At 44.5% G+C, this 27,093-nt stretch overlaps 1 protein-coding gene across 4 annotated transcripts in view; it reads left to right on the plus strand.

Annotated features, from left to right (window-relative positions):
• The window catches only part of man2a1 (mannosidase, alpha, class 2A, member 1), a 273,921-nt gene that overhangs the window by 28,066 nt on the left and 218,762 nt on the right, over positions 1–27,093 (plus strand). For all 4 annotated transcript variants that reach the window (XM_078566067.1, XM_078566076.1, XM_078566084.1 and 1 more), the window contains one exon: positions 3,669–3,813. In XM_078566067.1, coding sequence (XP_078422193.1) covers positions 3,669–3,813 — 145 coding nt within the window. The remainder of the gene's footprint in view (positions 1–3,668; positions 3,814–27,093) is intronic.

The following is a 27,093-nucleotide window of genomic DNA, read 5'->3' on the forward strand; positions in this document are numbered from 1 at the left end:
ATGTGAATATAGGAGCTATGATCAGTAAGTTCGCAGATGACACGAAAATTGGTGGTGTCGTAAATAGTGAGAAGGAAAGCCTTAGGTTGCAGGAAGATATAGATGGGCTGGTAAGATGGACAGAGCAGCAGCAAATGGAATTTAATCCTGAGAAGTCTGAGGTGATGCATTTTGGGAGGACTAACATGGCAAGGGAATACACAATGAATGGTAGGACCCTAGGAAGTACAGAGGAACAGAGGGACCTTGGTGTACATGTCCATAAATCCCTGAAGGCAGCAGCACAGATAGATAAGGTGGTTAAGAAGGCATATGGGACACTTGCCTTTATTAGCCAAAACGTAAAATATAAGAGCAGAGAGGTTATGTTGGAGCTGTATAAAATGCTAGTTAGGCCACAGCTGGAGTACTGTATGCAGTTCTGGTCGCCACAGATTAGAAGGACTTGATTGCACTGGCGAGGGTGCCGAGGAGATTCACCAAGATGTTGCCTGGGCTGGAGTGTTTCAGCTATGAAGAGAGACTGGACAGGCTAGGGTTGTTATCCTTAGAGCAGAGAAGGCTGAGGGAGGACCTGATAGAGATGTATAAGATTATGAGGGGCATAGATAGGGTAGACAGAAATAAACTTTTTCTCTTTCCTGTCTGAAAGAGTGGTAGAGGCAGGAAACCTCACAGCATTTAACAAGTATTTAGATGAGCACTTGAAATGGCATGGCATACCAGGCTATGGGCCAAGTGCTGGAAAATGGGATTAGAATAGATAAGGACTTGATGGCCTGCAGGGACACAATGGGCCGAAGGGCCTGTTTCTGTGCTGCATAACTCTATGACTATGACTATGAATTCACCTGCTGCTGTGTACTTTGAACACTGGCAGAGATGTTGATTACATAGGATATACGACTCAAAAACATCCATTCGGCTCAACCAGTCAATGTGGCCTTTGTGCTTCAGTTGAACCTCCTCTGATCTTTCCTCATCTAAATCTATCATCATAACCCTTTATTCCCTTCTCCCTCATATGCTTGTCTAACTTCACCTTAAATGCAAATATACTATTTACTTCAAACCCTCCCTGTGATAGCAGATTCCATGTTCTTACCTCTCTTTGGGTGAAGATGTTTCTCCTGAATTCCCTATTGGATTTCATGATGATGATCTTATATTGTGGTCTCTTGTTAACTTTTTCCCCATGCGAAATATTCCCTCTGTATTCATGCTATCAAAATCTTTCATAATTTTAAAGAGAAAAGAGACCTGTCAGTCCTTTCTTGATGCATATACACTTATATTTCTGGTACCATCCTTGTGAGTCTTCTCTGCACCCTCCCTAGTGCCGCTATATCCTTTTTGTAATATGGCGAGCAGAATTGCACACAATATTCCAATTGAGGTCTAACCAAGGTTTAGCATAATGTCCCTATACTTCAATTGTATTCCTCTAGAAATAAAGTCTAGCGTTTGATTTGCTTTTTTATGGCCTTCCTAACCTATGGCACAGATTTGTGATTGGCGTATTTGTAATCTGAGATTCCTTTGTTCCTCTACCTCACCTAGACTTGCACCTTCCAAGTAATAATTGACCTCCCTATTCTTCCTATTGTGATGTACTTCCTCACATTTCTCTGTGCTGAACTTCATTTGCCAATTATTTGCCAATTCTGCAAGTTTATTAATGTCCTCTTGTAATTTGTTGCAGTCCTCCTCATTATTGACTATACCCCTAATTTGGTACCATCCACAAATTTAGAACTCTTTGATTCGAAGGTCATAATTGTTCATGTCAACTGTGAACAGCAGTCGTCCCCAGCACTGAAACTTGTGGAACACCACTTCCCACCTTTTGCCACTCTGAATAACTACCTTTACTTCCACTTTCTGCTTTCTGTCTTGAAGACAGGGTTTTGGGTCAAAATCCTGGAACTCCCTTCCTAACAGCACCATGGGTGTACCTACTCCACATGGATTGCAGCGGTTCAAGAAGGCAGCTCACCACTGCCTCCTCAAGGGCAACTAAGGATGGGCAATAAATGTTGGCCCAGCCAGCGAAGCCCACATCCAATGAATGAATTTTTAAAAAAGCCATTTCTGCCACTTGTCCACTGACTCCACATTCTCTGACCTATTCATTGGTATATTGTTGGACACCTTATCGAAAGCCTTTTGAAAATCCAAATAAATGATATCCACTGCATTACCATTGTTTACTTTCTGTTACCTCCTCAAAAAATCAATAAGATTTGTCAAGCAAAATTTTCCCTGTTGAAACCCTGCTTAACTATTCATTATTATTTTTCATTTCTAGAAGTTTTTCCGTTCTCTCCTTTAGTTAGAATTCCATATTTTTCCTAACACCGATGTTAACCTGTGGCCAATAATTCCCTGGACATGTTTTGGTCCTTTCTTAAATATAGGAATTACATTAGCTATACGCCAGTCCTCTGGTACCACACTTTTTTTCTAATGAATTATTAAATATGAGTAGTAATGCCTCTGATGTCTCTTTCCTAGGTTCTTTTGAAATATCTGGTTAAAATTCATCCTCTTTAAGTTTGATTAATTTATCCCCATTTTTTAATTTTAAATGCACTTACCTCATTGCTCATCTCATCATTCAATGTCACGTTACCTGTTCTTTCTCACTGGTAAATATCAGAGTGAAATAGTTATTTAATATTTCTGCCATCTCTCTATTGTTACCCTGTGGTATTATTCTGTCTAACTCTTAATAGCCCTATTCCCATAACAGCCTTCTATTTTTATTGATGTGTCTGTAAAATATTTTACTATTTCGTTTAATGTTCCTTGATAATTTAGTTTCATAGTTCCTCATGGCTTTCTTAATTGATTTTTGACTTTTCTCCTAATTTCTTTTTATTGTCCCTGATCATATACACCTTTCCTTTCTGTGTACTTAATGTATTCTTCTTTCCTAACCCTCAATTGTTCCCTAATGTCTTTATTCATCCATGGAGTTTCACCATTATTCAGTTTGTTCTTGCCTTTTAGTGGAATATATTTATCCCGCACTCTGTTGAACACCATTTTAAATGTTCCCCATTGTTGTTCTACTTCATTGTTTGCAATATTGTTGTCCATTTTATTTTCCTAAGTTCCAATCCTAGCCCCTCAAAATCAGCTTTTCTCCAATCTCCTAACTCGGTTTTCGAAATACTCATGTCCTTTTCTATCATTATCTAAAAGGATGTTATTTTACAGTTATTATTGCCTAGATGTTCCCCTACTTTTATTTCCCTTATCTGTTTTGGTTCAATCCCCATTAGTAGATCCAATAACGAATCTTCCCTTGTTGATTTTTTACATATTGGTTGGAAAGGAGTCCTGTTCACATTTTAGGAACTCCAATCTCTTATCCCTTTTACCTACCTCTTCTGTCCAATTAATATCAGGGTAATTGAAATCCCCATGATTATTATTCTATTTTTTTTGCACTGAATTCCCTAATTTGTCTGCATATTTCTTTCTGCACCTCCCTTCCATTCTTAGGTGGTCTCCAGAGTACACCTATTACTGTGATTGATCCTTTATTATATTTTATCTCTATCCATATGGTCTCAATATTTGTCTTGCTGACAATGCCATCCATTTTTTTCTACTACTGTTAATTTGTCAATTAGTGTCTGATTATTTCTGATTTCTTCTAGATGTTGGATATCTACAACATTCTACCCTTTGACAACCCAGATGGCGGAGTTTGGAAACAGGGTTTTGATATCACTTACAATGAACATGAATGGGATGATGAGCCACTGCAGGTCTTTGTTGTGCCCCATTCACACAATGATCCTGGTGAGGAATAGACATTTTAAGGGTTGGAACTTCTTCATAGCTTCATGAAATGAAAAACACTGTCTAGAAATTCTTAGTAATTGTTATATTTTAAATGGTAGTAATTTTTCAGCAGAAAAAGGTGGGTTTACATGGAACTTACAATGCTGAATGGAAGCTGGTGTCATGATTGTCACTAAAGTCCACAAGGAGTGAAGTGAAGCTATTTTGCAATACCTCCTTTTCACCAGGGATCTGACTGCTTATGTGTCTCCAAGCAGGGTGATAATTTCCATGTAAATTAACATCCAAAGAGTGTGGAAGTCATTGGGAGCACTGTAGCTAGTATGGTTTTAGAACAGAATAGCTATTCCTTACAAACCCACTGGAATTCTTTAAAGTGTTAACTAACTAATAGATGAGGGTTTCTGTTGATTTTCATAACATGCTGTGCAATGTTTCACGTGAGATTGGCAGGGAAAGCTGAAGCTTTTTGAATAGTTAATAAATTGTTACCGGTGTGTCGCAGCACTCTTTGGAGTAGCTCATCTTTATTGGTCCTCACCTTTGTCCAACTCTCACTATTTGTTAGTTAACAAATAGTTGTTAGCATGCGACAGCAGCCACACATTGGTAAACTGCTTTGATAGGCAGGCCAAACAAGGTGAGCATAGCCATTGGGTTCCCTACCCTTGGTGACTTAGGGGTTTGTTTACCCTGGTATACGAAGACTGATTCCGGCAAACTGGGTGGATAAGGCCAATCTAAGGTCCAACAGTTTTGAAGGGAAGTCAGCACCATGTTGCGGAACGCCTAGAGCTCGACAAAATACAGAAGACGTCCTAGTCACCCGCTACATAGGGATCTATCTGCAGCCATCTAGACTTACCTTGCCACTGGGCCAAGATAGGTCAGGACCAGAGACTGAAGCTGACAATGTGCAACTTTCCTTCATTATAACCCAGTTCACACACAAGTCATATTCATTTTCTTTCTATCATCTCTCATCCATCATCTATCTGTCACAAGTCCTGTGGAGATGAGCGAACGATGTGGCAGCAGGTGTGAATTCATTGGGAGCAGTAGCCGTGAACCTGCATACCAGGCAGCTCAGGCTTTAGGGAAATTTTTCACTGAAAGGAAGCAGACATGGAACTCAACAGCCTCCTGAGTAACTGAGAGCCCTTTTCAGGACCACCCTCGTATAAAGAAGGGCTAGAAAAGGTGTCCTACACACTGTCTGTTTCACCTCCCTGGCCATCAGGCCTCAGCTGGCAGGATTCCATTAACACAGTCATAAGTCAGTCTCAATAAAGAAAGGTGACACTGGTCACCATTGGTGCATGGAATGTGCACACCCTCATGGACAACACTACAATGGACAGACCTGAAGGAGATCTGCTCTTGTCAATAGAGAGCTGGTTAGGTACAACATCCAGGTCACTGCCCTCAGCAAGACTCGTCTACCTGAGGAAGATTAATCCAAGGAAATCGGTGCAGGTTGCACATTCTTTAGGAGTGGCTGCAGAAAAGAAGAACAGCACAAAGCTAGCAGGGAATTTTCTGTCATGAACCATCTCATCAGTAAGTTGACTTGCCTTCCCAAGGATATTAATGATTGTCGGATTTATTTTTATTCATTCGTGGGATGTGGGCATCATTGGCTAGGCCAACAGTTGTTGCCTATCCCTAATTGCCCTTGAGAAGGTGGTGGTGAGCTGCTTCCTTGATCTGCTGCAGCGCATGTGGTGTAGGTATACCCACAGTGCTGTTAGGAAGGGAGTTCCTGGATTTTGACCCAGCAACAGTGAAGGAATGGCGATATATTTCCAAGTCAGGATGGCGAGTAGCTTAGAGGGGAACTTCCAGGGGGTGGTGTTCCCATGTGCCCACTGCCCTTGTCCTTGGCCTACCCCCGTCATCTTAAAATTCTGGCCCATGTCTCTGGAAAGTCATTAAAATGTAAATGTCTGGTTGGAGAACCCTCCCTTGAAAAGACATTCAGGATGCGAGATCACTTGTGGAATTTACAGCTCCTATTGCCTGGATATTTACAGAAACTCAAGTACAATAGCCCCCCGGATCTAAGTGGGTGGAATTTAATGCTGACGGGATTTTGCGGTCTCACTGAAGTCAATGGACTTTTGAATGGCTCGCCACATTTTACGGTCCTGCTCATTTTTATCACAGGCAGGTGTGAATGGCTACCATTCATTCCCCATTGTGTGGCCATGGTTCTTAACATTTGTGTGGATAATAGAACTATTGATTCTGTGGTCACATGATTAAAACTGACTTGAGCTAACACCTCTTATAATTCTAAGGACCAGCCAGGAGCAGATCTGCCTAGGACAAACATTACAGAGGGGATTACCACCAAGTAAGAAGAACAGAACCCTGCCTAAACAGACAGTCACTTCAGGCAATGAGACAGGGGCTAATTTGTTTCCACCTGCAAGGGTAATCTCTTTTCAACAGAAGCTCGGCCACAACTTCAACTGAAAACCCAGAGACTTTCAGCCTCCTTTTACCTTCAAAGGACCAAGAGAAGGGACCCATCAGGCTACAATGTTTGCATCTTAAAGGACTCATTAAAAACACGTGATTTGTTTCTGGTCATCCAGTTAATAATCTATGTAAATATCTTATCTTTAGAAATCCTCTTTTCTTGTGCATTATGTGCCTGTGTGTTTGAGAGAGTGTGTTTTCTCGTAGTGTTTACATCTCGGATGTGGTATAATAAACATTTGTTGTTTCTTTTGATTTAAACACACTAGAAAGCCTGTTTGTATTTATCCTTTAAAGTCACAACACTCAAGGGATGTAAAATACTGTCTCTAAAATATACATCTTGGAGCAAACTACCAAGAGGTGATGGAAAAGGGGAAAGGTTAGCCCACCACTCTCCCCATTCGCAACACAAATCATCACTATCCCACCATGATGCCTAATGAAACGTTCGCAGGATTGTCCAGTGCCAGCTCAGAGAGATGCAGGATGCTTGGCTGAATCAGAAAGCCAACTTCAGTCATATGCAGACTACTAGGATTGGAAGAGACCCTACAATGCTCTGAAATCTATTTAGGAGCCCAAGTCCACTGGTTCATCACAAATCCTTTGCTGACATGTCAAAACTTTTATTTATTCATTCATGGGATGTGGGCTATGTTGGCTAGGCCAACATTTATTGCCCATCCCTAATTGCCCTTTTGTAGGTGGTGGTGCGCCACCTTCTTAAATCACTGCAGTCCATGTGGTGTAGGTACACCCACAATGCTGTTAGGAAGGGAGCTCCAGGATCTTGACTCATCCAAGCAAATGCAGAGTATTCTATCACACTCCTGACTTGTGCCTTGTGGACAGGCTTAGGGGAGTCATGAAGTGAATTACTTGCTGCAGAATTCCAGCCTCTGACCTTCTCTTGTAGCCACAGTATTTATATATCTGGTCCAATTCAGTTTCTGGTCAATGGCAACCCCCAGGATGTTGATAGTGGAGGATTCAGCGATGGCAATGCCATTGAATGTCAAGGGGGGATGGTTAGATTCTCTCTTGTTGGAGATGGCCATTGCCTGGCACGTGTGTGGCACGAATGTTACCTGCCACTTATCAGCCCAAGCCTGAATGTTGTTCAAATCATGCTGCATATGAACACGGACTGCTTCAGTATCTGAGGAGTTGCGAATGGCACAGAACATTATGCAATCATCAACGGACATCCCCACTTCTGACCTTATGATGAAGGGAAAGTCATTGATGAAACAGATGAAGATGTTTGGACCCAGGACACTAGCCTAAGGAACTCTTGCAGCAATGTCCCGGGGCTGGGATAATTGACCTCCAACAACCACAGCCATCTTTCTTTGTGCTAGGTATACAAGTGGACAGATTCCCCCCTGATTCCTATTGACTCCAGTTTTGCTAGGGCTCCTTCATGCCACTTTCAGCCAAATGCTGCCTTTGAAATTGAGCAGTCACTCTCACCTCACCTCTTGAGTTCAACTCTTTTGTCCATGTGATGGGTTACATCCTAGGATATTAAAGGAAGTAGCTACACGAATAGTGGATGCAGTGGTAGTAATCTTCCAAAAATCCTTAGATCCTGGAGAAGCCCCAGAAGATTGGAAAACTGCCAATGTAACGCCCTTATTCAAAAAGGGAGGGAGACAAAAAACAGCAACTATAGGCCAGTTAGCTTAACATCCATCATTGAGAAAATGTTAGAGTCTATTATAAAGGATATAATAGCAGCACATTTAGAAAAATGCATAATATAATAAAGCAGAGTCAGCATGGCTTCATGAAGGGGAAATCATGCTTGACAAATTTATTAGAATTCTTTGAGGTAACAAGCAGGATAGGTAAAAGGGAAACTGTAGATGTAATATATTTGAATTTCCAAAAGGCGTTTGATAAGGTACCGCACATAAGGCTACTTAATAAGATAAGCGCCCATGGTATTGGGGGTAGTCTATTAGCATGGATAGAGGATTGGCTAACTAATAGAAGACAGAGAGTTGGGATAAGGGGGGCATTTTCGGGATGGCAACCTATAACTAGTGGAGTGCCACAGGAATCAGTGCTGGGGCCACAATTATTTACAATATATGACTTAGATGAGGGAAGTGACTGTACTATCGTCAAGTTGTGGATGACACAAAAATAGGTGGGAAGGCAAGTGGTGAGGATGACACAAAGTGTCTACAGAGGGATATAGACAGGTTAGTGAGTGGGGAAAAACTTGGCAGATGGAGTATAACGTGGGAAAATGTGAGGTTATGCATTTTGGCAGGAAGAAAAGAGGAGCTGAATATTATTTAAATGGAGAAAGACTAAAGAAAGCTACAGCACAGAGTGATTTGGGAGTTCTCATGCATGAATCCCAAAAATCTAACATACAAGTTCAACAGGTAATAGGGAATGCAAATGGAATGTTGGCTTTTATTTCAAAAGGAACGGAGTATAAAAATAGGGAAGCCTTGCTAAAACTACACAAGGCACTAGTTAGACCACGCCTAGAATACTGTGAACAGTTTTCGTCCTCTTATCTAAGGAAAGATATACTGGCATGGAAGGCAGTCCAGAGAAGGTTTACTAGGTTGATCCCGGGTATGGAGGGATTTTCTTATGAGGAGAGGTTGAGTAGGTTGGGTCTGTACGCATTGGAGTTTAGGAGAATCAGAGGTGACCTTATTGAAACAGATACGATTATTAGGGGGCTTGACTGGGTAGACGCTGAGAGGTTGTTTTCCGTTGTGGGAGAGTACAGAGGGCATAATCTCAGAGTAAAGGATTGTCAATTTAAGACAGGGATGAGGAGGAATCTCTTCTTTCAGAGGCCACTGAATCTGTGGAATTATTTACCGCAGAGGGCTGTAGAGGCTGGGTGGTTAAGTATATTAAAGCTTGAGATAGACAGATTTTTTATCAGTAAGGGAATCAAGGGTTATGGGGGAAAGTGGAGTTGAAGATTATCAGATCAGCCATGATCTCATTGAATGGTGGAGCAGAGCCGATGGGCTGAATGGCCTACTTCTGCTCCTACGTTGTATGGACCAAGGCTATAATGAAGTCAGGAGCTCAGTGGCTCTGGCGGAACCGAAAGTAGGCATCTGTGAGCAGGTTATTTCTGTGTAAGCGCTGCTTGATAATACTATCGACAACACTGCATCATTTTGCCCTTAATCGCGAATAGACTGATGGGGTGATAATTGGCTTGGTTGAATTTATACTGCTTTTTGTGGACAAGACATTTCAGGGCAATTTTCCACATTGCCGGCTAGATGCCAGTGTTATAGCTGTACTGGAACAGCTTGTCTAAGGGTGCAGCTAGTTCTGGAGCGCAAGTACTATTACCGCAATATTTTCAGGGCCCATAGCCTTTGCAGTATCCAGTACCTTCATGGTAAATTGTGGCAGTGGGAGCACATAGGCTTCTGGCATCACTCCTACTCTCAGCACCTTCCTGTTTGGCCTGACAGAGGTGTGTCCTTCCAGGGGTAGGGAATTAAATTTTTTAATTCTTCAAGGAGAATTGCCTCCCAAAGGCTTTCGTAGGTGGCATCAAATTTAAGTGCCCTTGCATTCACAGCTTTCCCTTCTTGCCACTTCGCCTTACCTTCATCCTCCCTGTTTCTATCCCCAGGCTTGTGGGGTGACCAAAAAAGTGTTTCCTTTGGAGTAAGGGCTTGTGGACAAGCTCATAATTATCAGCCACCTTATCTGCTTGTCTAGCTTTTGAAACATTTTGGCTCTCCATGTGTGTCCTTACCGAGGTAAGGAGTGAATTTTTAATTTCTTCAGGGAGAATTACCTCCCTGAGGCGTTTGTAGGTGACCTCTAATTTAAATCCTTGTGTTCAGGGTTAAAGGCAAGCTGCTTGACCCCCTCAAACTCTATATAAGCTTGCTCAGGCTGTTTTCAGAGGTTTCAAAATTTCTGTCTGTAAGCTTCAGGCACTAACTCATAAGCACTGAGGATAGTATTTTTTGTCATCTCATAATTTGTGGAGGTCTCCTCAGAAAGCATGGCATAAACCTTGTGGACTTTTCTAGTTAACCTACTTTGCATGAGCGGTGTGCAGCTTTTTGCAGGCCATTTCATTTGCTTTGCTATTTTCTCACGTGAAATTAAAAATTCCTCACATTCCTCTGCTCAGGTTTTGGAATTGTTTGGGCACTGACTTGAGATGGAGGCAGGTCTCTCCCTATCGGTACCTTCACTGCGTCTGGGACAGCCTCTCTTCTTAGTTCAAACTTTTTTAGTTGAAATTGTCTTTCTTCCCTCCATTCCTGCCACTCTCTTTTGCTCTTTGAAATGCTCATTTTCTTTCCTTTTCTCACTCCTTTTTTCCTTTTCTCTCTCCTGAAATTCTAGCTCTAGCCTCTTTTGTTCCAACTGTATTTTTGCTAAGGCTAGTTTGTCTGTTTCCAGTTCTACGCTTTAGTTCTTCCAATTCAATTTCAAGATTGTTTGCCACTGGTTTTTGAATTTCTTGTTTTCTCACTTTTGGTCGAAACTCTATCTCCAATCACCTAGGCATACTTTTCAGTTCATCAGTGCTCAATACCTTTAAACTGTTCCAAATTATTTCACCCTGTTCTAAAAACACACTAGCCTTGAAATTGGACATTTTGGTTAGTGTGGGTTTGCTCTAATACAGAAAAAAACTGTACTGGTGTTTTTAAATTATGTCTAGGGATTAGTTTAGTTCCCACTCCCAATTACACTTGTCCGTCTATGCGTTCGGATGCTGGATGTAAGGCCCAAATATCTGTTATGACCACATTAACGGGGTGAACTGACTCCCCTCTTTGTCCCACTCTTGAGTTGGTTATAACAGAATTTGAATTTAAAAGGGAGGTAATATTGCCAATTTTATGTATATATATAATTAACTGTGTATAACTCAGTGTGAGAAATAAGCCAGTCAGGTTCCTCAGGTTAACAAGTAAAGAGCTTTATTGCTAAAACTCATTCATGTAAAGGTGTAGAAATTATTAACAAAAGCTTTAAAATGTACCAATATGTCTAACTATCCTCTAATGCAAAAAGCAACACACCTACAATCCTCCCAAACATGCTAAAAAAGAAATAAAACTCTACACAGTATCAGATCATTAAACCTTGGCTAAGTAACGAGTAAAGTCAGAAAAAAATATCCAGAGTGCCCAGATGCTTGTTTACAGCTGAAGGGTCCCAGCGCTCAGTAGTTGCTGGTTCTTGGGGTTTCTCACTAGACACAGTAGTGTTGATTCAGAATTCTCCTTTAAGAACTCTCAGTTTGCAGCAATGAGGTCTTCTGGTGGGTTTTTCAAATCACAAACAGCTCACCTTTGATGAGAGAGGTTTCAGAAGAAATAGAAATGGGGCAAGGCTGTTGCCCCTGTGGCAGTTTCTCTGATTATGCAAAAATCCAGTATTTTCTTTACAACCAAGAGCTGGATCATATGACCTCTCTCTGAGAGCTCCATAGACTTGGTGTCTCCGTAAAAGCGGCTTGTATCCTTCGCAAGTTCAACATAGTAGTTGCTGTAAGCCAGTGTCCTTTGTTTAGGAAAAGTGATTATTTCAAAAAAATTCAATACATAGGTATGTCTAACCGATGACATTATAAATTAATATTTTATATAGGTAGTCTCTCCTCTTAGTTCAAGCTTTTTTAGTTGAAGTTCTCTTTCTTCCCTCCATTCCTGCCACTGTCTTTATCTCTTTGAAACATTCATTCTCCTTCCTTTTCTCACTCCTGACTTTATTTTACCTTTTCTCTCTCTTGCAATTCTAGCTCTGACCTATAGAGTCTAGAACCAGGGAACACAATTTCAAAATAAGGGGGAAGCCACTTAGGACTGAGATGAGGAGAAATTTCTTTACTCAGAGGGTTGTGAATCTTTAGAATTCTCTACTGCAAAGGGCCATGGAAGCTTGGTCATTCTGTATGTTTAAGGTAGAGATTGATAGATTTCTGATTAACAATAACATAAAGGGTTATGGGGATAGTGTAGGTAAAAGGCATCCAAGTGTTCAATCAGGCATGATTGTTTTGAATGGTGGAGCAGGTTCGACGGGCTGAATGGCCTTCTCCTGTTCCTATGTTCCTATAACACATTTTCATAACATTGTTCTTGGTGGTTAAGGTCATGGGAGAGTTGAAGTAATCCATGATGAGTTGTTACAGTGCATCCTGCAATGAGTGGCCCACCTCCAGACCCTTCAAATCTCCATCATTTACTTGCTTCAGTCAAGACTTTGATGGATATCATCACTGCTGGTGAAGGGAGTGGATATTGAGTCTAATGGTGCAGGGGCCAATTGTGTGAGCTGCTCTATACAAAGAACATAAAGAACGGCAGAGAATGACTAAAAGGTTAATCAGGAGAAAGAAATTAGAGTATGAGAGGAAGCTAGCTAGAAATGTAAAAATGGATAGCAAGAGTTTCTACACCTATTTAAAAAGGAAGAGTAAGCAAAGTGAGTGTTGGTCCTCCAGAGAGTGACAGTGGGGAGTTAATTGTAGAGAATAAGGTAATGGCAGAATAAATGAACAAATATTTTGCTTATGTGTTTACTATAGAGGATACAGAAAACATTCCAGTAATTGCTGCAAATCAGGAGGTGAACAAGAAAAAGAAACTTGGTGAAATTGAAATCACTAGGGAAATGGTACTGAGCAAATTGATGGAGCTGCAGGCTGGCAAGTCTCCAAGTCTCGATGGACTACATCCTAGGATCTTAAAGGAGGTAGCTAATAAGTTGATGCGCTGGTGTTAATTATCCAAAATTCGCTAGATTCTGGAAAGTTTCCATCAGATTGGAAAGTAGCAAATATGACCCCTCTATTCAAGAAGGGAGGGAGGCAGAAAACAGGAAACTATAGGCCAGGTAGCTTGACATCTGTCATGGGAAAGTTATTAGTTAAGGAGGTTATAGCTGGGCACTTAGAAGCGCTCAAGGCAATAGGGAAGAGTTAGCATGGTTTTGTGAAAGGAAAATCATGTTTAACCAAGCTATAGGAGTTTTGTGAAGGAGTAATTTGCGCAGTGGATAAAGGGGAGCCTGTAGATGTACTGTACTTGTATTTCCAGAAGGCATTTGATAAGGTGCCACATCAAAGATTATTACGGAAAATAAAAGCGCATGGTGTAGTGGGTAACATATTAGCATGGATAGAAGATTGGCTGGCTATCAGAAAGCAGAGAGTGTGTATAAATGGGTCTTTTTCTGATTGGCAGGATGTGACAAGTAGAGTCCCATAGGGACCTCAACTTTTTATGATTTACATCAATGACTTAGATGAGGGGAATGAAGGCTTGGTAGCTAAATTTACAGATGACACAAAGATAGGTATGAAAGTATGTTGCGAAGAGGATATGAGGAGGTTGTAGATGGATATAGATAGGTTGAATGAATGGGCAAAGATCTGGCAAATGGAGTTTAATATGGGAAAATGTGAAGTTGTTCACTTTGGCAGGAAGAACAAAAAAACAGAGTATTACTTAAATGGAGAACGGCTGCATAATTCTGAGGTGCAGAAGGATCTAGGTGTTCTAGTATGAGTCACAAAAAGTTAATATGCAGGTACAGCAAGTAATTAAGAAGGCTAATGGAATGCTATCTTTTATTACGAGAGGGATTGAACTTAAAAGTATGAATATTATGCTTCAGTTATACAGGGCATTGGTGAGACCGCACCTCGAATACTGTGTGCAGTTTTGTTCTCCTTATTTAAGGAAGGATGTAAATGTATTGGAGGCGGTTCAAAGGAGGTTTACTAGATTGATACCTGGAATTATTGGGTTGCCTTATAAGGAAAGGTTGGACAGACTGGGCTTGTTTCCACTGGAGTTTAGAAGAGTGAGGGGTGATTTGATTGAAGTATACAAGATCCTGAACGGCCTTGATAAGGTGGACATTGAAAAGGTGTTTCCTCTTGTGGGTGAGTCCAGAACTAGGGGCACTGTTTTAAAATTAGGGGTCACCCTTTTAGGATAGAGATGTCCTAAATTTTTTCTCTCAGAGGGTTGTGTGACTTTGGAATTCTCTACCTCAGAAGGTGGAGGAGGCAGAGTCATTCAATATTTTTAAGGCAGAGGTAGATAGATTCTTGTTAGGCAAGGGAATCAAAGGTTATTGGGGTTAGATGGGAAAGTGGAAAACGAAACACAAGAAGATCAGTCATTATCTTATTGAATGTCGGAGCAGGCTCGAGGGGCCAAATGGTCTACTCCTGTTCTTATTTCTTATGTTCTTATGTTCTCTATCTTGCAAAATATCAAGTTTCTTGAGTCTCTCTGTGGCTGAAGCCATCCAGTGGGTATTTCATCACAATCCTAATTTGAGCCTTGTCAGGGTGGAGATCTGAGGAGTCAGGAGATGGACCACTCATTGTAGAGTACCCAATATTTTCACAGTTCGTTATCTATAGAATTGATATGGCTAGCCCTTTGAAGCTTGGGATAATTAGATGCTTTTTTTTTGCTTTTCATGAAAGTCAAATTGGAAGGAAGAACCTAGCAGTTTTAGGATGCCATGGATAAATAAATGAATTAGAAAACAGTACAGTGGAAGGAGGCCAATGGGGATAGTAAAATTATAATTTTAAAAAAAAGTCATATGAGCAAGTAAGTAAAAAAGCTCAAGAGAGGAAAGAGAAAGCGATAAGAGAGTTTGAGGAGAATATTTCAAAATCATCAAAAGGAGCGATTACGTTATGTGCAGGTAATCAGTAAAAGGAGAATCATTGAATGCAGGGCTCAAAATAACTTTTTTTGAGGGCTCTTTTTGAGATTTTCTGGAGGGCTTGTTTTGCTTTTTGGGGGCTACTTTTTGATTTTCAGGGGCTCGGATCATTAGATCTAAAGATTTAAGTTAGAAACCAAACTGTTCTTGAAGCAGGAATTTGCAAACTCAGTCTATGCCTCCATTAAAGGATATTAAAGAAACGAGAGACTTGGTGCTGGGCAAGCGACCAAGGCCAGAATTTTCTGGCCCCGTTGGCATCAGATATAATGGCGGGTGGGGGGGGCGGGGGTCAACAATATGGCGAGAAGGCCAGAATCGGTTTCACGCTATCGTGAAACCAGTTTGCGATCTTCTGCTGCACTCATCAATGCCAGGCCGTATTTCCCGCCGCTGCATGTCGGGAATGTCATTTTAATACATTTGCATTTAGCTATAAGCCCTGCTCACTAGAATCACCCCCCATGTCAAATTTACCTCCCACCTCGGCGTGACTACAGAACAGCGTGCTTCACGACTGCCTTTTAAAGGCGTGCACCCGGTGACCTGAACTTTGAGGAGAACTCGGAGGTGAGTGCACACAAACTTGCACAACGCTCGTGAGTATCAACTGTAATACATCAAGGAAGAGGCGCTGTGCGTTCGCGGGGGGCATAGGCAAGTTGCTTTTTCCTGGCGGGCTTTCAATGTGGTGCTGGGGCAAGGGCTGCAGTGCGGGTCAGACCAGGAGTGGGGGTTGGGGAATAGACAGCACAGACAGACTGAAAGAAACACTCAGGCACATGCTGGAGGGGTGGGGGGAGTGGTGGCGATGGAAGTGGCCACTCACTTGGAAAAGCTTGTCAAAAATGAGCATTCTTCCGCAGTTGAGACCATTCAGCTGCAGCTCCATTGACATGCTTGAGTCGGGCTTCTGAAGCTTTTCTACTCAAGCACCACAAAAACATGAAAGTGCCACCAAATGCTCCAGAACTCTTAATCCCTTGGACACAGACTGCAAATTAATGTGCGTTTTAGGGGGCAGCAGAGCAATTGGCTGACTGGGCAAGTTGTACAATCCCCTTGCGAAAGGTAGCCATGAAACAGTCACCGGTGGAGATGCTCACAGCCCCTTGCAATATCTTTATTGAGGTTTGGACCAGTATCCATTATGGTTCAAGCTCATAGTGCAGCCTTACAGTGTGGGTTAGGAGAATGCCTGCACCTGAGATGAGAACACAGTATGCAGTCCAATGGCCAAATCTGCTGCCAATTGGTCAAGTGAAGTGAGGTGTAGGTGGGTGGGGATTTGGACATCCAGTGAGCACACTACAAACTGGCCATCCAAGTGGTTGCCAGCACTTTCCTGCATGCGTGAAAGGGCCTTCAGACTTAACCAAGAGAGGTTCTTAGTACACCCATGCTAACCCACGCGTCTTTCTCTTTGATCCTGCAGGAGGAGAACATCAGGATTGTGGAGCCTGGTGATTTAGTGGTATGCCTCATGGCTTACAGAGACCAGAGAAGAAGAAGAAAGCAGCGGAGGTGCCTGGCTCGGCAAAGGGAGGAGCATCTACCTCAAGTTGAAGGGACGGCAGGGCCTGCTACGCATGCAGCTGAAGATCCACAGCAAGCCATCGCTCATAGGCACCTTGCTAGACCCAGGGTCTATAGACAGTGCTTGCATTCCTGCAGGTGACTGAGAACCAGTGTCGCTGAAGACTGTGCATGTCTCAGGAACTGGTTGGTCATATATGCCACCTGCTGCAGGATTTGGCCCACGGGGACATTGAGGGCATTCACTGCCAGTGACCATGAAAGTGACCACGGCGCTCAATTTTTACGCCAGTGGCCCCTTCCAGGGCTCCATAGGTGACCTGTGCGGGATTTCACAAGCCTCCATGCACAAGTACATCCAGGAGGTCACGGACACCATCTTTGCGAAGGCACAGAACTTTGTGCATTTCGCCCGGGACCAGGAAAGCCAGGAAGCCAGAGCGTTGGGATTTGCGCAGATCTCAGTTTTCCACAGGCACAGGTTGCCATTGACTGCACTCACATAGGACTGGATCTCTGTGGGTACAGGCAGTCAACTACATCAACTGCAAGGGTGACCACCACAAACACATCCTGCAGGTCTGTGCACGATTCCCAGGGAGCATCCACGACTCCTACATCCTTAGCAGGTCTCAGATCCCTGACATCTTCCAGGGTACAGAGAGGCTGCAGGGTTGGCTCCTCAGGGACAAGGGCTACCCACAGAGGATGTGGCTGATGATGCCCATGTGGTGGCCTCAGACTGCAGCAGAACCATGGTACATCGAAGCACCTGCCGCGACTTGGACTTTGGTGGAGTGTTATGACATGGCAGATGATGTGTGCCATGCGGATCAAATCTAATAACTACCATACAGATTTATTAGGTTGTTGCCTTGCATAAGAAAGTACAAATATGAAAAAAGACTTGAAAAATTAGGGATTTTCTACAGCAATGCAGATTACAGGCAAATATAATAGAAAAGTTTAAAATTATGAAAAGAATGGACAGGGTAGATCGAAGCAGACTGTTCTCAATAATTAAGGAATCAAGAATGAGGAGTTATAGATACTGGATTGTATATAAACACTTTACAACAGAGGCCATACAAAATTCCTTTTGCACAGCTATTTGTGAGACTTGCAGATTTGATGAATGGGGCAGAAATTAGGTCAGCATTTGAGATGGGAATTCTTAGGTGAATTTAGGAAAAGGCTTGAAGGGATATGGAAACAAGATGAGTAAATACTATTAGGATTATTTACCTCCTTGGATGCTCAAGGCTAACATAGACTGGTTCAGCCAAATGACAAGAAACATCCAGTAATGAATCAGAAGAGGAGTGGAAATGGGGAGACCAAATTATTCATGAATATACAAAATAGAAATATTTGATATAGCAGCCACTGAATTTACATTTCGATTCATAATGCAGTGGAAACCTCACCAGGACTGAGGTGGATGTAAAAGATACCCTTGTACAACCTCAAAGAATAGCAGGGGCATCACTGGTATCCTGTTCATCCCTCAATCAAGAACACTAAAACAGATTATCTGCTCATTATCACATTGCTGCTTGTGGGGCTTTGCTGTTACAAAGTGACTGCTGAGTTTCTTACACAACAGCAGTGTGACTGCACTTCAGAAGTGCTTTGGGACATTCTGAGGCCATAAGAAATAAGAGCAGGAGTAGTTAATTCGGCTCCTTGAGCCTGCTCTGCCATTCAGTTAGATCATGGCTGATTTGCCACATGAGCTACACCTTCTCAAACTATCCAGATGCCCCTTCATTTCCTTAGTATCCAAAGATCTGTAATTCTTTGACTTGAGTGTACTCAATGACTGAGAATTCACTGTTGTTTGCAGTGGAGAATTTTCCCTTTGAGTGAATTCACCCTTTAATTTACCCTTTGAAGAAATTTCTCCACATCTCAGTCTGAAATGACTGACCCATTATTCTGAGACTGTGACTCCTATTTCTATACTCCCCACCCAGGGGAAACATCCTCCTAGCTTCTCCTCTGTTCATTCTCCTAAGAATTTTATGTTTCAATAATGTCACCTGTCATTCTTCTGAACTCTAGGGAATTTAGGGCTATTCCACTCAATCCCTCCTGATAGCATAATCTTCTTATCCCAGGAGTCAGCCTAGCGAATCTTCATTGAACTTCTTCTATGGCAAGTTCTTCTTGGGTAAGGAGATCAAAACTGTAGCTGCAGAGAATTAGATGGCTCAATCAAAGAGATGGCACAGGCACTGTTGGCTGAATGTCTTCCCTCTGTGCTGCGTCATTCTATTATTCTATGATTCTTGTGATCAATGGGATTAGAAGATTAGTGTCAACTGGCATAATTCTGAATGCAAGCAATAGGTATTGATATGCTCAGTCTAGCAGTTTTAGCATATTATACCTAGTTGCCTCACTCACCTGGCGAGGTGACAAGGCAGCAAGGTGTTACGATGTGCTATTGCAGAACTGGGTGGTGTTGTGGCTTAGCTATTGACTTTTCATTTCTGGGATCTGCCATCAAAATTCAAACTGTTGAGGTGAAACTCCCCCTCCGTCTGTTGGCCATAAGGGTCCTCCCGTGAAAGGGGTTTGGGCAGTCTCAGCCCTGTTTCTGTTGGACTTGGACGTTTGCAGTTGCCTAATGATGCCCTAATTAGCACTCTGGCAGGCCTGAGGTTGGGTAGTGTGGGAAGTGGAAAGATTGTCTCAATGGTGCCTGAGGGGATGCTCATTTGAGTTAGGCTGGCTGCAGCACATTGCTGGGGTAAGAGCCAATGGAGCTTTACTCTGCATCTAGATGTGTCACACTAAAAAGTATATGTACTAGGTTAGCTCTGTTTTCAATATAATATTTTAGAAGTATTATATTGGGATAGCTGCATAACCAGACAGATTTGTTATAGAACTTGCTTACAATGCTACTGCGAAATTCCAAAACGCCGATCATAATCCCGGTTTATAGGGTGGGCATAATCTGTATGCTTTAGATTAAAATTCTACAAAAAGTTTCCTTGTAATTAACCTTTTGAGAACAATGAATGTAATGGTTGAAGACCTCACATACAAATAGTTTTTCAAAAGCCAAGTAATACAGATGCTGGAAATCTGAAAAATGAAATGAAAAATGGTGGAAATATTCAGCAGGTTGGGCAGTATCAGTGAAGAGAGAAGCAGAATTAAGGGGCAGAATCTTCCGGTCCCACCAGCAGCAGGAAGTGTGGCGGGCTTGGGAACTTAATTTATTGTGAGGCCAAACGTCAGTTTCCCGATGGCAGGATGAACTGTTGGAATTCTGTTCTCGGGACTTTAAAGGCAGGTGGAGCTTCCTGATAATATTGGAAAGCCCTTTTACATGCATTAGCATGACATGCATGCTCATTAAAAGGTCACCTTGCAGGTATTAAGTTCCCTTGCCAAATTCCCACCAACGGGAAATTAGAACGTTCAGTTTTACAACTGTATATTAGTAGTGTGCACCTGGCGAGCTTCACCTCTTCCATGACTTTGAGGTCAGTAGACAGTGTAGACAGCCTTCTTGGGGATTGCTCATAACTTCACTCATATCGGGTGCCAGTGGCACAACCTGCGTGAAGGCTGGAAGAAAATAGGCTGGAAGGGGGGAGCAGAGGCTGGACCTGGGAGGCAGGTTAAGGAAGGAAGGGAGGGAACCTGTCCAGGTGCCCTTTAAATATAGCACCCGGACCTTCGAGCCCATGAGGTAATGGCAAGGAGGGCAACTTTCTGCCTACCCGCACCACAAGATTCACTGTGCTCTGCATGGATGCATAAGTAATGAGCTGAACAGTGCAAGATCATGCCTGCTTAGTTGTTGCTGACTGCCCCCCGCCCAGTGGGAATCACACGCACTTCCTTGCCTGCCACCGTACTTAAAATTCAGAGCAAAAGGTTCTGCCGAAGGTTTCAGGTCATTTTAAAACTGATGAAGGGTAATTGACCTGAACAGATGTCTGCCGTGAACTGATCTTTGTGGGCCGAAGTGAGTGATGTATGTTGCCAATAAAAGCACTGGGAAGAGTATATTGGTAGCTTTGCATAATTTTCTTTTCTTATTTGAAGTCAATGGTGATTACAGTTCCTGTTTGCTGGGATTACAGGGTGAGCTTTGATGTGCAACTTTGCTTTCTGTGCCAGATTACTGAGATTTTTACTGTCACTTTTACAGTGTTTAGATACACAATTAATTCACTAATTCACTATATTGTCCAAATTGTTTTCAATATTTGCACTGCATGAGACATGTTGTGATACGGGGCAGAAACTTGCCCTTGGCGGGCGGGCTCGGCAGAGTTGGGCAGGGGCGGTTGGGGAGCTGACCCCACCCGCGATTGGCACTGGGCCATGGTTTCATGCTGGCGGCCAATTAAGGCCTGCCCAAATGAAACGCGAGTGGCAGTGATGAGTGTTGCCTGTCCGGGAGGGTGGGGTAGGAGGGTGAGCGGGCCAAGTACAAACTTCGTGCATGTGTGCAAGTGAGCACTTCATAATTTCCCTGAGGCACAGTGTTGCCTCAGAGAGATGAAGAGATATGAAAAAAATAATTTAAAAAATAACAATGTCATGAAACATGTCCCCTCATGTTAATGAAAAATTATAAGTATTTTGTTTTTATTTGCTTTTGGAAAGCTCATCCCGCCGTGGCTGAGATTTCCAAAAAAATGCAATGGCCGCTTGGTCTTTTCTCCTGCCCGCCAACCGTTAGGTCGGACAGCCAGCGAAACATTTAAGTTAATTGATTACTTAATGGCCTTAACGGGCCATTATACTCCATTTGCTAGATCTTTTCCCACTCACTTAACCTATCTATGGCCGGAATTTTCCCGTTGGCGTGCGGGGGCGGGCCCCCCATGCCTGCATCTAAAATGACGCGTGGTGACATTGGGCGAGCATCCTGACATCACCGCGTGCTATCGCGATATTTCGTTGGGCGGGCGTGCGTTGATCTCCGATGTGCGCCCTCCATAAATTAAGGGGCCACTTAAGGCCTTTGAGGTGCCAATCGATGGCGATTTTTCGGCGCCCATGCAATCTTCTGGTTGGCGTATGGGCGCAACGGGCAGGTGGGTAGGACACATTTGTTTAAACCTCATCCACGGGTGGGATAAGAGGCCTCAGTGGGGTCGCGAGTGTGCTCTATCAAATATTGTTTTCTCAAAGTTACTGACACTTGCCTGTGTGATCTACAATACTTCAAAACGCATACCAGCTGCTTGGTCTGGACTCACAACCTTCAGGTCAGCACTCTGCAGTGAGGAATCATTTTTGGGCCTGCAGATTTCAGGAAGCCTTCCCTTAGCCTGGGAATGGGAGCTGAACTTTCCACTGGAGGCATCTCCTTTGAGGAGAAAGGGAGGGCTAGAAGGAGAAGGAGGCCAGGAGTGCACATTAAGCCTCCAGGGGAGCCACCTTTGGGAGGACAGACGCAGGCACAAGGGGCGCAGGGCCAAGAGGTAGTCCAAGGCGGAAGGGACCGCAGAAGATGCCACTATCCTGCTGCCAGGGTATACAGGCGGCGAAGCAGCTACCTCAATATATCTGAGGTGCAGTGCTGAAGGAGGCTCCGTCTCTCAAGGGAGACAGTCAACTATATCTGTCAGATGATTGGGCCTGAGATCTCCGCTAACCGTGTGGGTGGACACCCCATGCCAGTGGCTCTAAAGGTCACAGCTTCCCTCAACCTCCATGCCTCTGGCTCCTTCCAAGGGTCGGCTGTTGATCTTTGTGATGTCTCCCAATCAGCTGTCAACACTTGTGTCAAGCAGGTACAGATGCTCTGTTCAGGCGTGCATTGACCTTCATCCACTTCCGTTGGGACCAGGCAAGCCAGACACAGCGAGCCAGAGGCTTTGTGGTGATTGCTGGCTTCCCCCGCGTCCAGGGTGCAATAGACTGCACACATGTGGCCATCAAGACGCTAGCAGGGTGAGCCCGGTGCCTTTGCCAACAGGAAGGGCTTCCACTCCATGAACATGCAGATAGTGTGTGATCAAAGGATGGTGATTCTACAAGTCTCTGCAAGGTAGCAAGGCAGGTCCCATGACACCTACATCCTCAGACATTCCCAGGTGCTGGGGCTCTTCACTGCTCCAGCCTGGCTTGATGGATGGCTGCTGGGTGACAAGGGCTATCCCGTCAGAAGATGGCTCATGACACCCCTCAGCCATCCAAGAACAGAAGCTGAGCAGAGGCACAATAGAGACCATGCCTCCACAAGGGCTGTGGTGGAGAGAGCCACTGGTCTTCTCAAGATGCGCTCCCGATGCCTGGACCGATCAGGGGCTGCACTCCAGTACCCCCCAGATCATGTGTCGCTATTGGTTACATGCTGCGCTCTCCACAATCTTGCATTGGAAAGGGGGGATGCTGTGGACGATGAAGACGTAGACGCAGTAGCTGCGGCTGCACACGATGAGCTCAGGAGTGAGTCTGAGGATGAGCAAGCACAAGGAAATGCTGAGGGGGTAGACGCTGACCCGGGCATACTCCAGGGAGGCAGGGACACCCGGGAGGTTTTAATCCAATGAACCTTCAGCTAGCACACCACATATGGACCACCAGGGCAAGTCTGGGCTGCAGGCTTCATACTAGATACCTAAGTGCCAAATCTGCCTGGTTAGGAACATTAACTAAGGGCCTTGTTAATAAAGCTGAATGTCCCACAAAACACTCATCACGTTTTTGGAAACCATCCACCTGCAGAAGAAAAGAGGCACCCTCAGCTATGGTGACATGTCTGAATTTAATATTACACCCAAAGGAACTTAAGAAAACAAAATGTCAAAATGTCACATGTTAAAAATCACACCAACTCATGAAGACCTCACTGCGGACCAACACAAAAGCACCAGTGATAAACCTGTGGTGTGCCTAAAGTGTCTTTTGTTTATGTTTTTGGGTGCTATGTCTTGGTGCTGACCCCTCGCTGGGAGTGGCATCTGAGACAGCCTGCTCACTTTGCTGTCCTGTTGGCCTCGATGACCTTGGCGGTCACCCTCTGGTCCATGGAGCCTGTGCTGGCCCCGCCTGGAAGGGAGCTGCCAGTTCCACAGCTGGCATCTCCCCAGTCATTGCAGCCTCACCAGATGCAACGGTCATTGGCAGAGGGGCAGAGGAGCTGCTGCCCTCATCCAGAGCACCCTGAGAGGAGCCTGCAGAGACGACAGGCAGCTGCTGCGCCAATGTGAGGTCGCTTCAGACCTCCCTGCTCACTATGGATGGATGGGCACCGAACTGGGAAACTTGGTGCCCAGACCATCTCCCACATTGGCAATGACCAGCTGAGGTCAATGCCGATGTGAAGGCTTGCTGGTCTGAGCACATCCCCAGGAAGCCTTGATTGGTCTCCTGGAGGAGCCTCTCCATGAGAGTTGCCACTCTCTCCATGGAGGACGCATGGAGCTCGGCCATGAGGCTCATTGCTTCGGCAATAGTCCATGTAGTCTCCTCCACCACGGACACCAAGCCAAGCATAGCGTCATGTATCTCCCTCAGATGCTTTCGCACACTCGGCCGCATTTCCTGTGTTTGCTGCATCGCGGATGACTCCAGAGGCACATCATCGGGCACCGACTGAGCATGTGCCTGGTCCCCTGCAGTCCTCCGACTGCTGGCACCATGGGCACTCTCTGTCTCTGCCTGTGAAGTGCCCACACTGCTGTGCCCCGGGACACTAGCCGATGTTCTAATTCCCACCGAGGTGCTAGTATCTGCGTTGGTGCCTGCCTGGCAGAGATGGTGTGACGCTGGTGAGACTTTAGGGCCCTCAGGTGTGAGAGGGGGGCCCCTGCTGCTCCTCTTCCCGGCCCTGCTCCGCTGATGCTGAAAGGAAGAACAAGGACATTGGATCAGTTAACGTGGAGACAATGTCAATGTGCATACCTATCCCCCGGATCATTATGCGCTCATCCTTGCATAAGCAATGGTCAAGCCATGTTGCAAACTTCAATCACTGAACATTCAGCACTGCCATGGCTGTTGGGAGAACAATGGTGACCTCACTGCTGGGCATACATACCTGCCTGTGGCGCCCCAGCCTCACTGACACCAGTGGACCTGGGCGCATGGCGCCTCTCCAAATCTAGGTCTTCCTGCTCGAAGCGGCTGAGAATTGCCAACTGTGCTGCGCCGCTGCCAGTCCTCACCCACTTGGTGGCATTATGTGCATTCTTCTCCTGAAAAGGAAAGTAGAGCATTGATTAGTGCTACTTGTACCTGGATTCTCTTTGGGGACGGCCCACCCCAATCAGAGTGGGACATTGTAGGGCTCCAGTGCCTCTTCACAACACTGCTGCCGAACACTCACACAAAGATGCTAGGCCTCTCCCCCCTCCCCCCCACCCCTCCCCACTCCCTTGGCCAAATGTTGCCTACATCACATGAGGCACCACACGGTCTAACCTTCCATAGCGAGGAGGCGCAAGCACGTGGAGCGCAGAGGACAGCAGATCGATTGGTGCCACGCCACCTTGAAGCTCCCCTCCCAGTATGTCATCACCCTGACTTTGACATGTCCTGGAGTTCCAGCACTGCGCCTAGGTGCAGCTCCTCCAGGTTGCCCCCAAAACAATAATGTGGGTCTCAGTGTACCAAATGCTGCGGGGACAGAACCCATCTCTTCACCACCCTCTCAGGGTGACCTCAGCATGGGCAACATCTGCTGGCCCACCCAGCGAAGGACACATGCCGTCAATGATTCAATGCAGTCACTACATTCAGATTTGGGGGAGCGGGGGCTCCAGGGGGGGAACCAACCTGCTGAGTTAAGTGACCAATGCCAACATGGTCCTCACCCTTCCCGAGCGCAACAGGTCATTGAAGCGCTTGCGACACTGGGTCCAGGTGCGCCGCACCATGTCGCGGGAGCTCACCACCTCCGCCACCTCCTCCCAGGCACGTTTGGTCATGTGGGGGAGGCCTCCTCCTCCTGCCCTGGGGTACGAGGACCTCCCGCCGTACTGCCGCCTCCTTGAGGAGAGCAGCAAGGCAATCATCAGAAAAACGAGGGGCACAGTGCCCCCCTGCCCTACCCCCTGGCTGGCCTGCTCACCAGCAGCACTCTGGGGAGCCCTTCCACTGGCCATGATTTGCAAGGCTGCAGCAACTTTTTTAAAACAGGCTGCCATTGGACCCGGCGGTCATTGCAGTCCTGCTGCCGCCCGCCCACTCCCGCTGTCCTTGGGAGCCGTGATTCACGCTGGGCTGGCCTTAATTGGCCTGCCCGCGTAAAATGGCGGCACGGACCCGATCGCGGGTGACAATCGGGTCCGCGCCTGCCTGTGCCCGCTCCTGCCTGTGCCTGCTCCTGCTCCCGCTCCGCCCGCCCGACAGGCAGAAAATTCTGCCCTATATGTTTTTGTAGCCTCCTTATGTCCTCTTCACAACTTACTTTCCTATCTATCTTTGTGTCATCAGCAAATTTGGTAACCATCCCATGCATCCCTTCATCCAAGTCATTTATATAAATTGTAAACAGTTGAGGTCCCATCACTGATCTCTGTGGCACACTACTCATTACATCTTGTCAACCTGTAAAAGACCCATTTATGCCTACTCTCTGCTTCCTGTTAGCCAGCCAATCTTCTATCCATGCCAAAATGTTACCCCCCATACATGAGCTTTTATTTTCCACATTAGCCTTTGATGTGGCACTTTATCAAATGACTTCTGGAAATCTAAGTGCAGTAAACCCACCGGTTCCTCTTTATCCACAGCACATGTTACTTCCTTAAAGAACTCCAATAAGTTGATTAAACATGATTTCCCTTTCACAAAACCATATTGACTTTGCCTGATTACCTTGAATTTATCCAAGTGCCCTTTTTTCACTTCTCTAATAATAGCTTCTGACATTTTCCCTACGACAGATATTAAACTAACCAGTCTGTAGTTTCCCACTTTCTGTCTTCCTCCCTTTTTGAATAATGGAGTTACATTTGCTATCTTCCAATCTAATGTGACCTTCCCCAAATCTAGGGAGTATTGGAAAACTAAAACCAATGCATCAACTATCTCACTAACCACTTCTTTTAAGACCTTAGGATGAAGTCCATTAGGACCCTGGCACTTGTCAGCCTGTAGCTCCAACAATTTATGCAGTACCATTTCTCTGGTGATTTTATTTTTCCTGAGTTCCTCCTTACCTTCCATTTCCTGATTTATAGCTGCTTCTAGGATGTCACTTGTATCGTCTATAATGAAGACTGATGCAAAGTACCTGTTCAATTCATATGCCATTTCTTTGTTTTTTATTACCAATCCTCCAGGCTCACTTTCTATAGGACCAAGTCTCACTTTGTCAACTTGTTTCTTTTTTATATTGTTATGACCAATGCAGTTGGTAAAACTGAGTTATTTAAAATTCCCAGAGGGAAACTTTAAACAACTGTCATAACCTATAATTTTAAGTGTTATATTTGAGATGCGACTCTAAATTCAGGAATCAGACCACTAGTTCTCGAGGTTTTACATTAAACTAAATAAAACATTTTATTAATTTACACAGGTTAAAATATATATACA

The sequence above is a fragment of the Cetorhinus maximus genome, chromosome 2, assembly GCF_964194155.1.
Source record: "Cetorhinus maximus chromosome 2, sCetMax3.hap1.1, whole genome shotgun sequence".
In the NCBI taxonomy this organism is placed as follows: domain Eukaryota; kingdom Metazoa; phylum Chordata; class Chondrichthyes; order Lamniformes; family Cetorhinidae; genus Cetorhinus; species Cetorhinus maximus.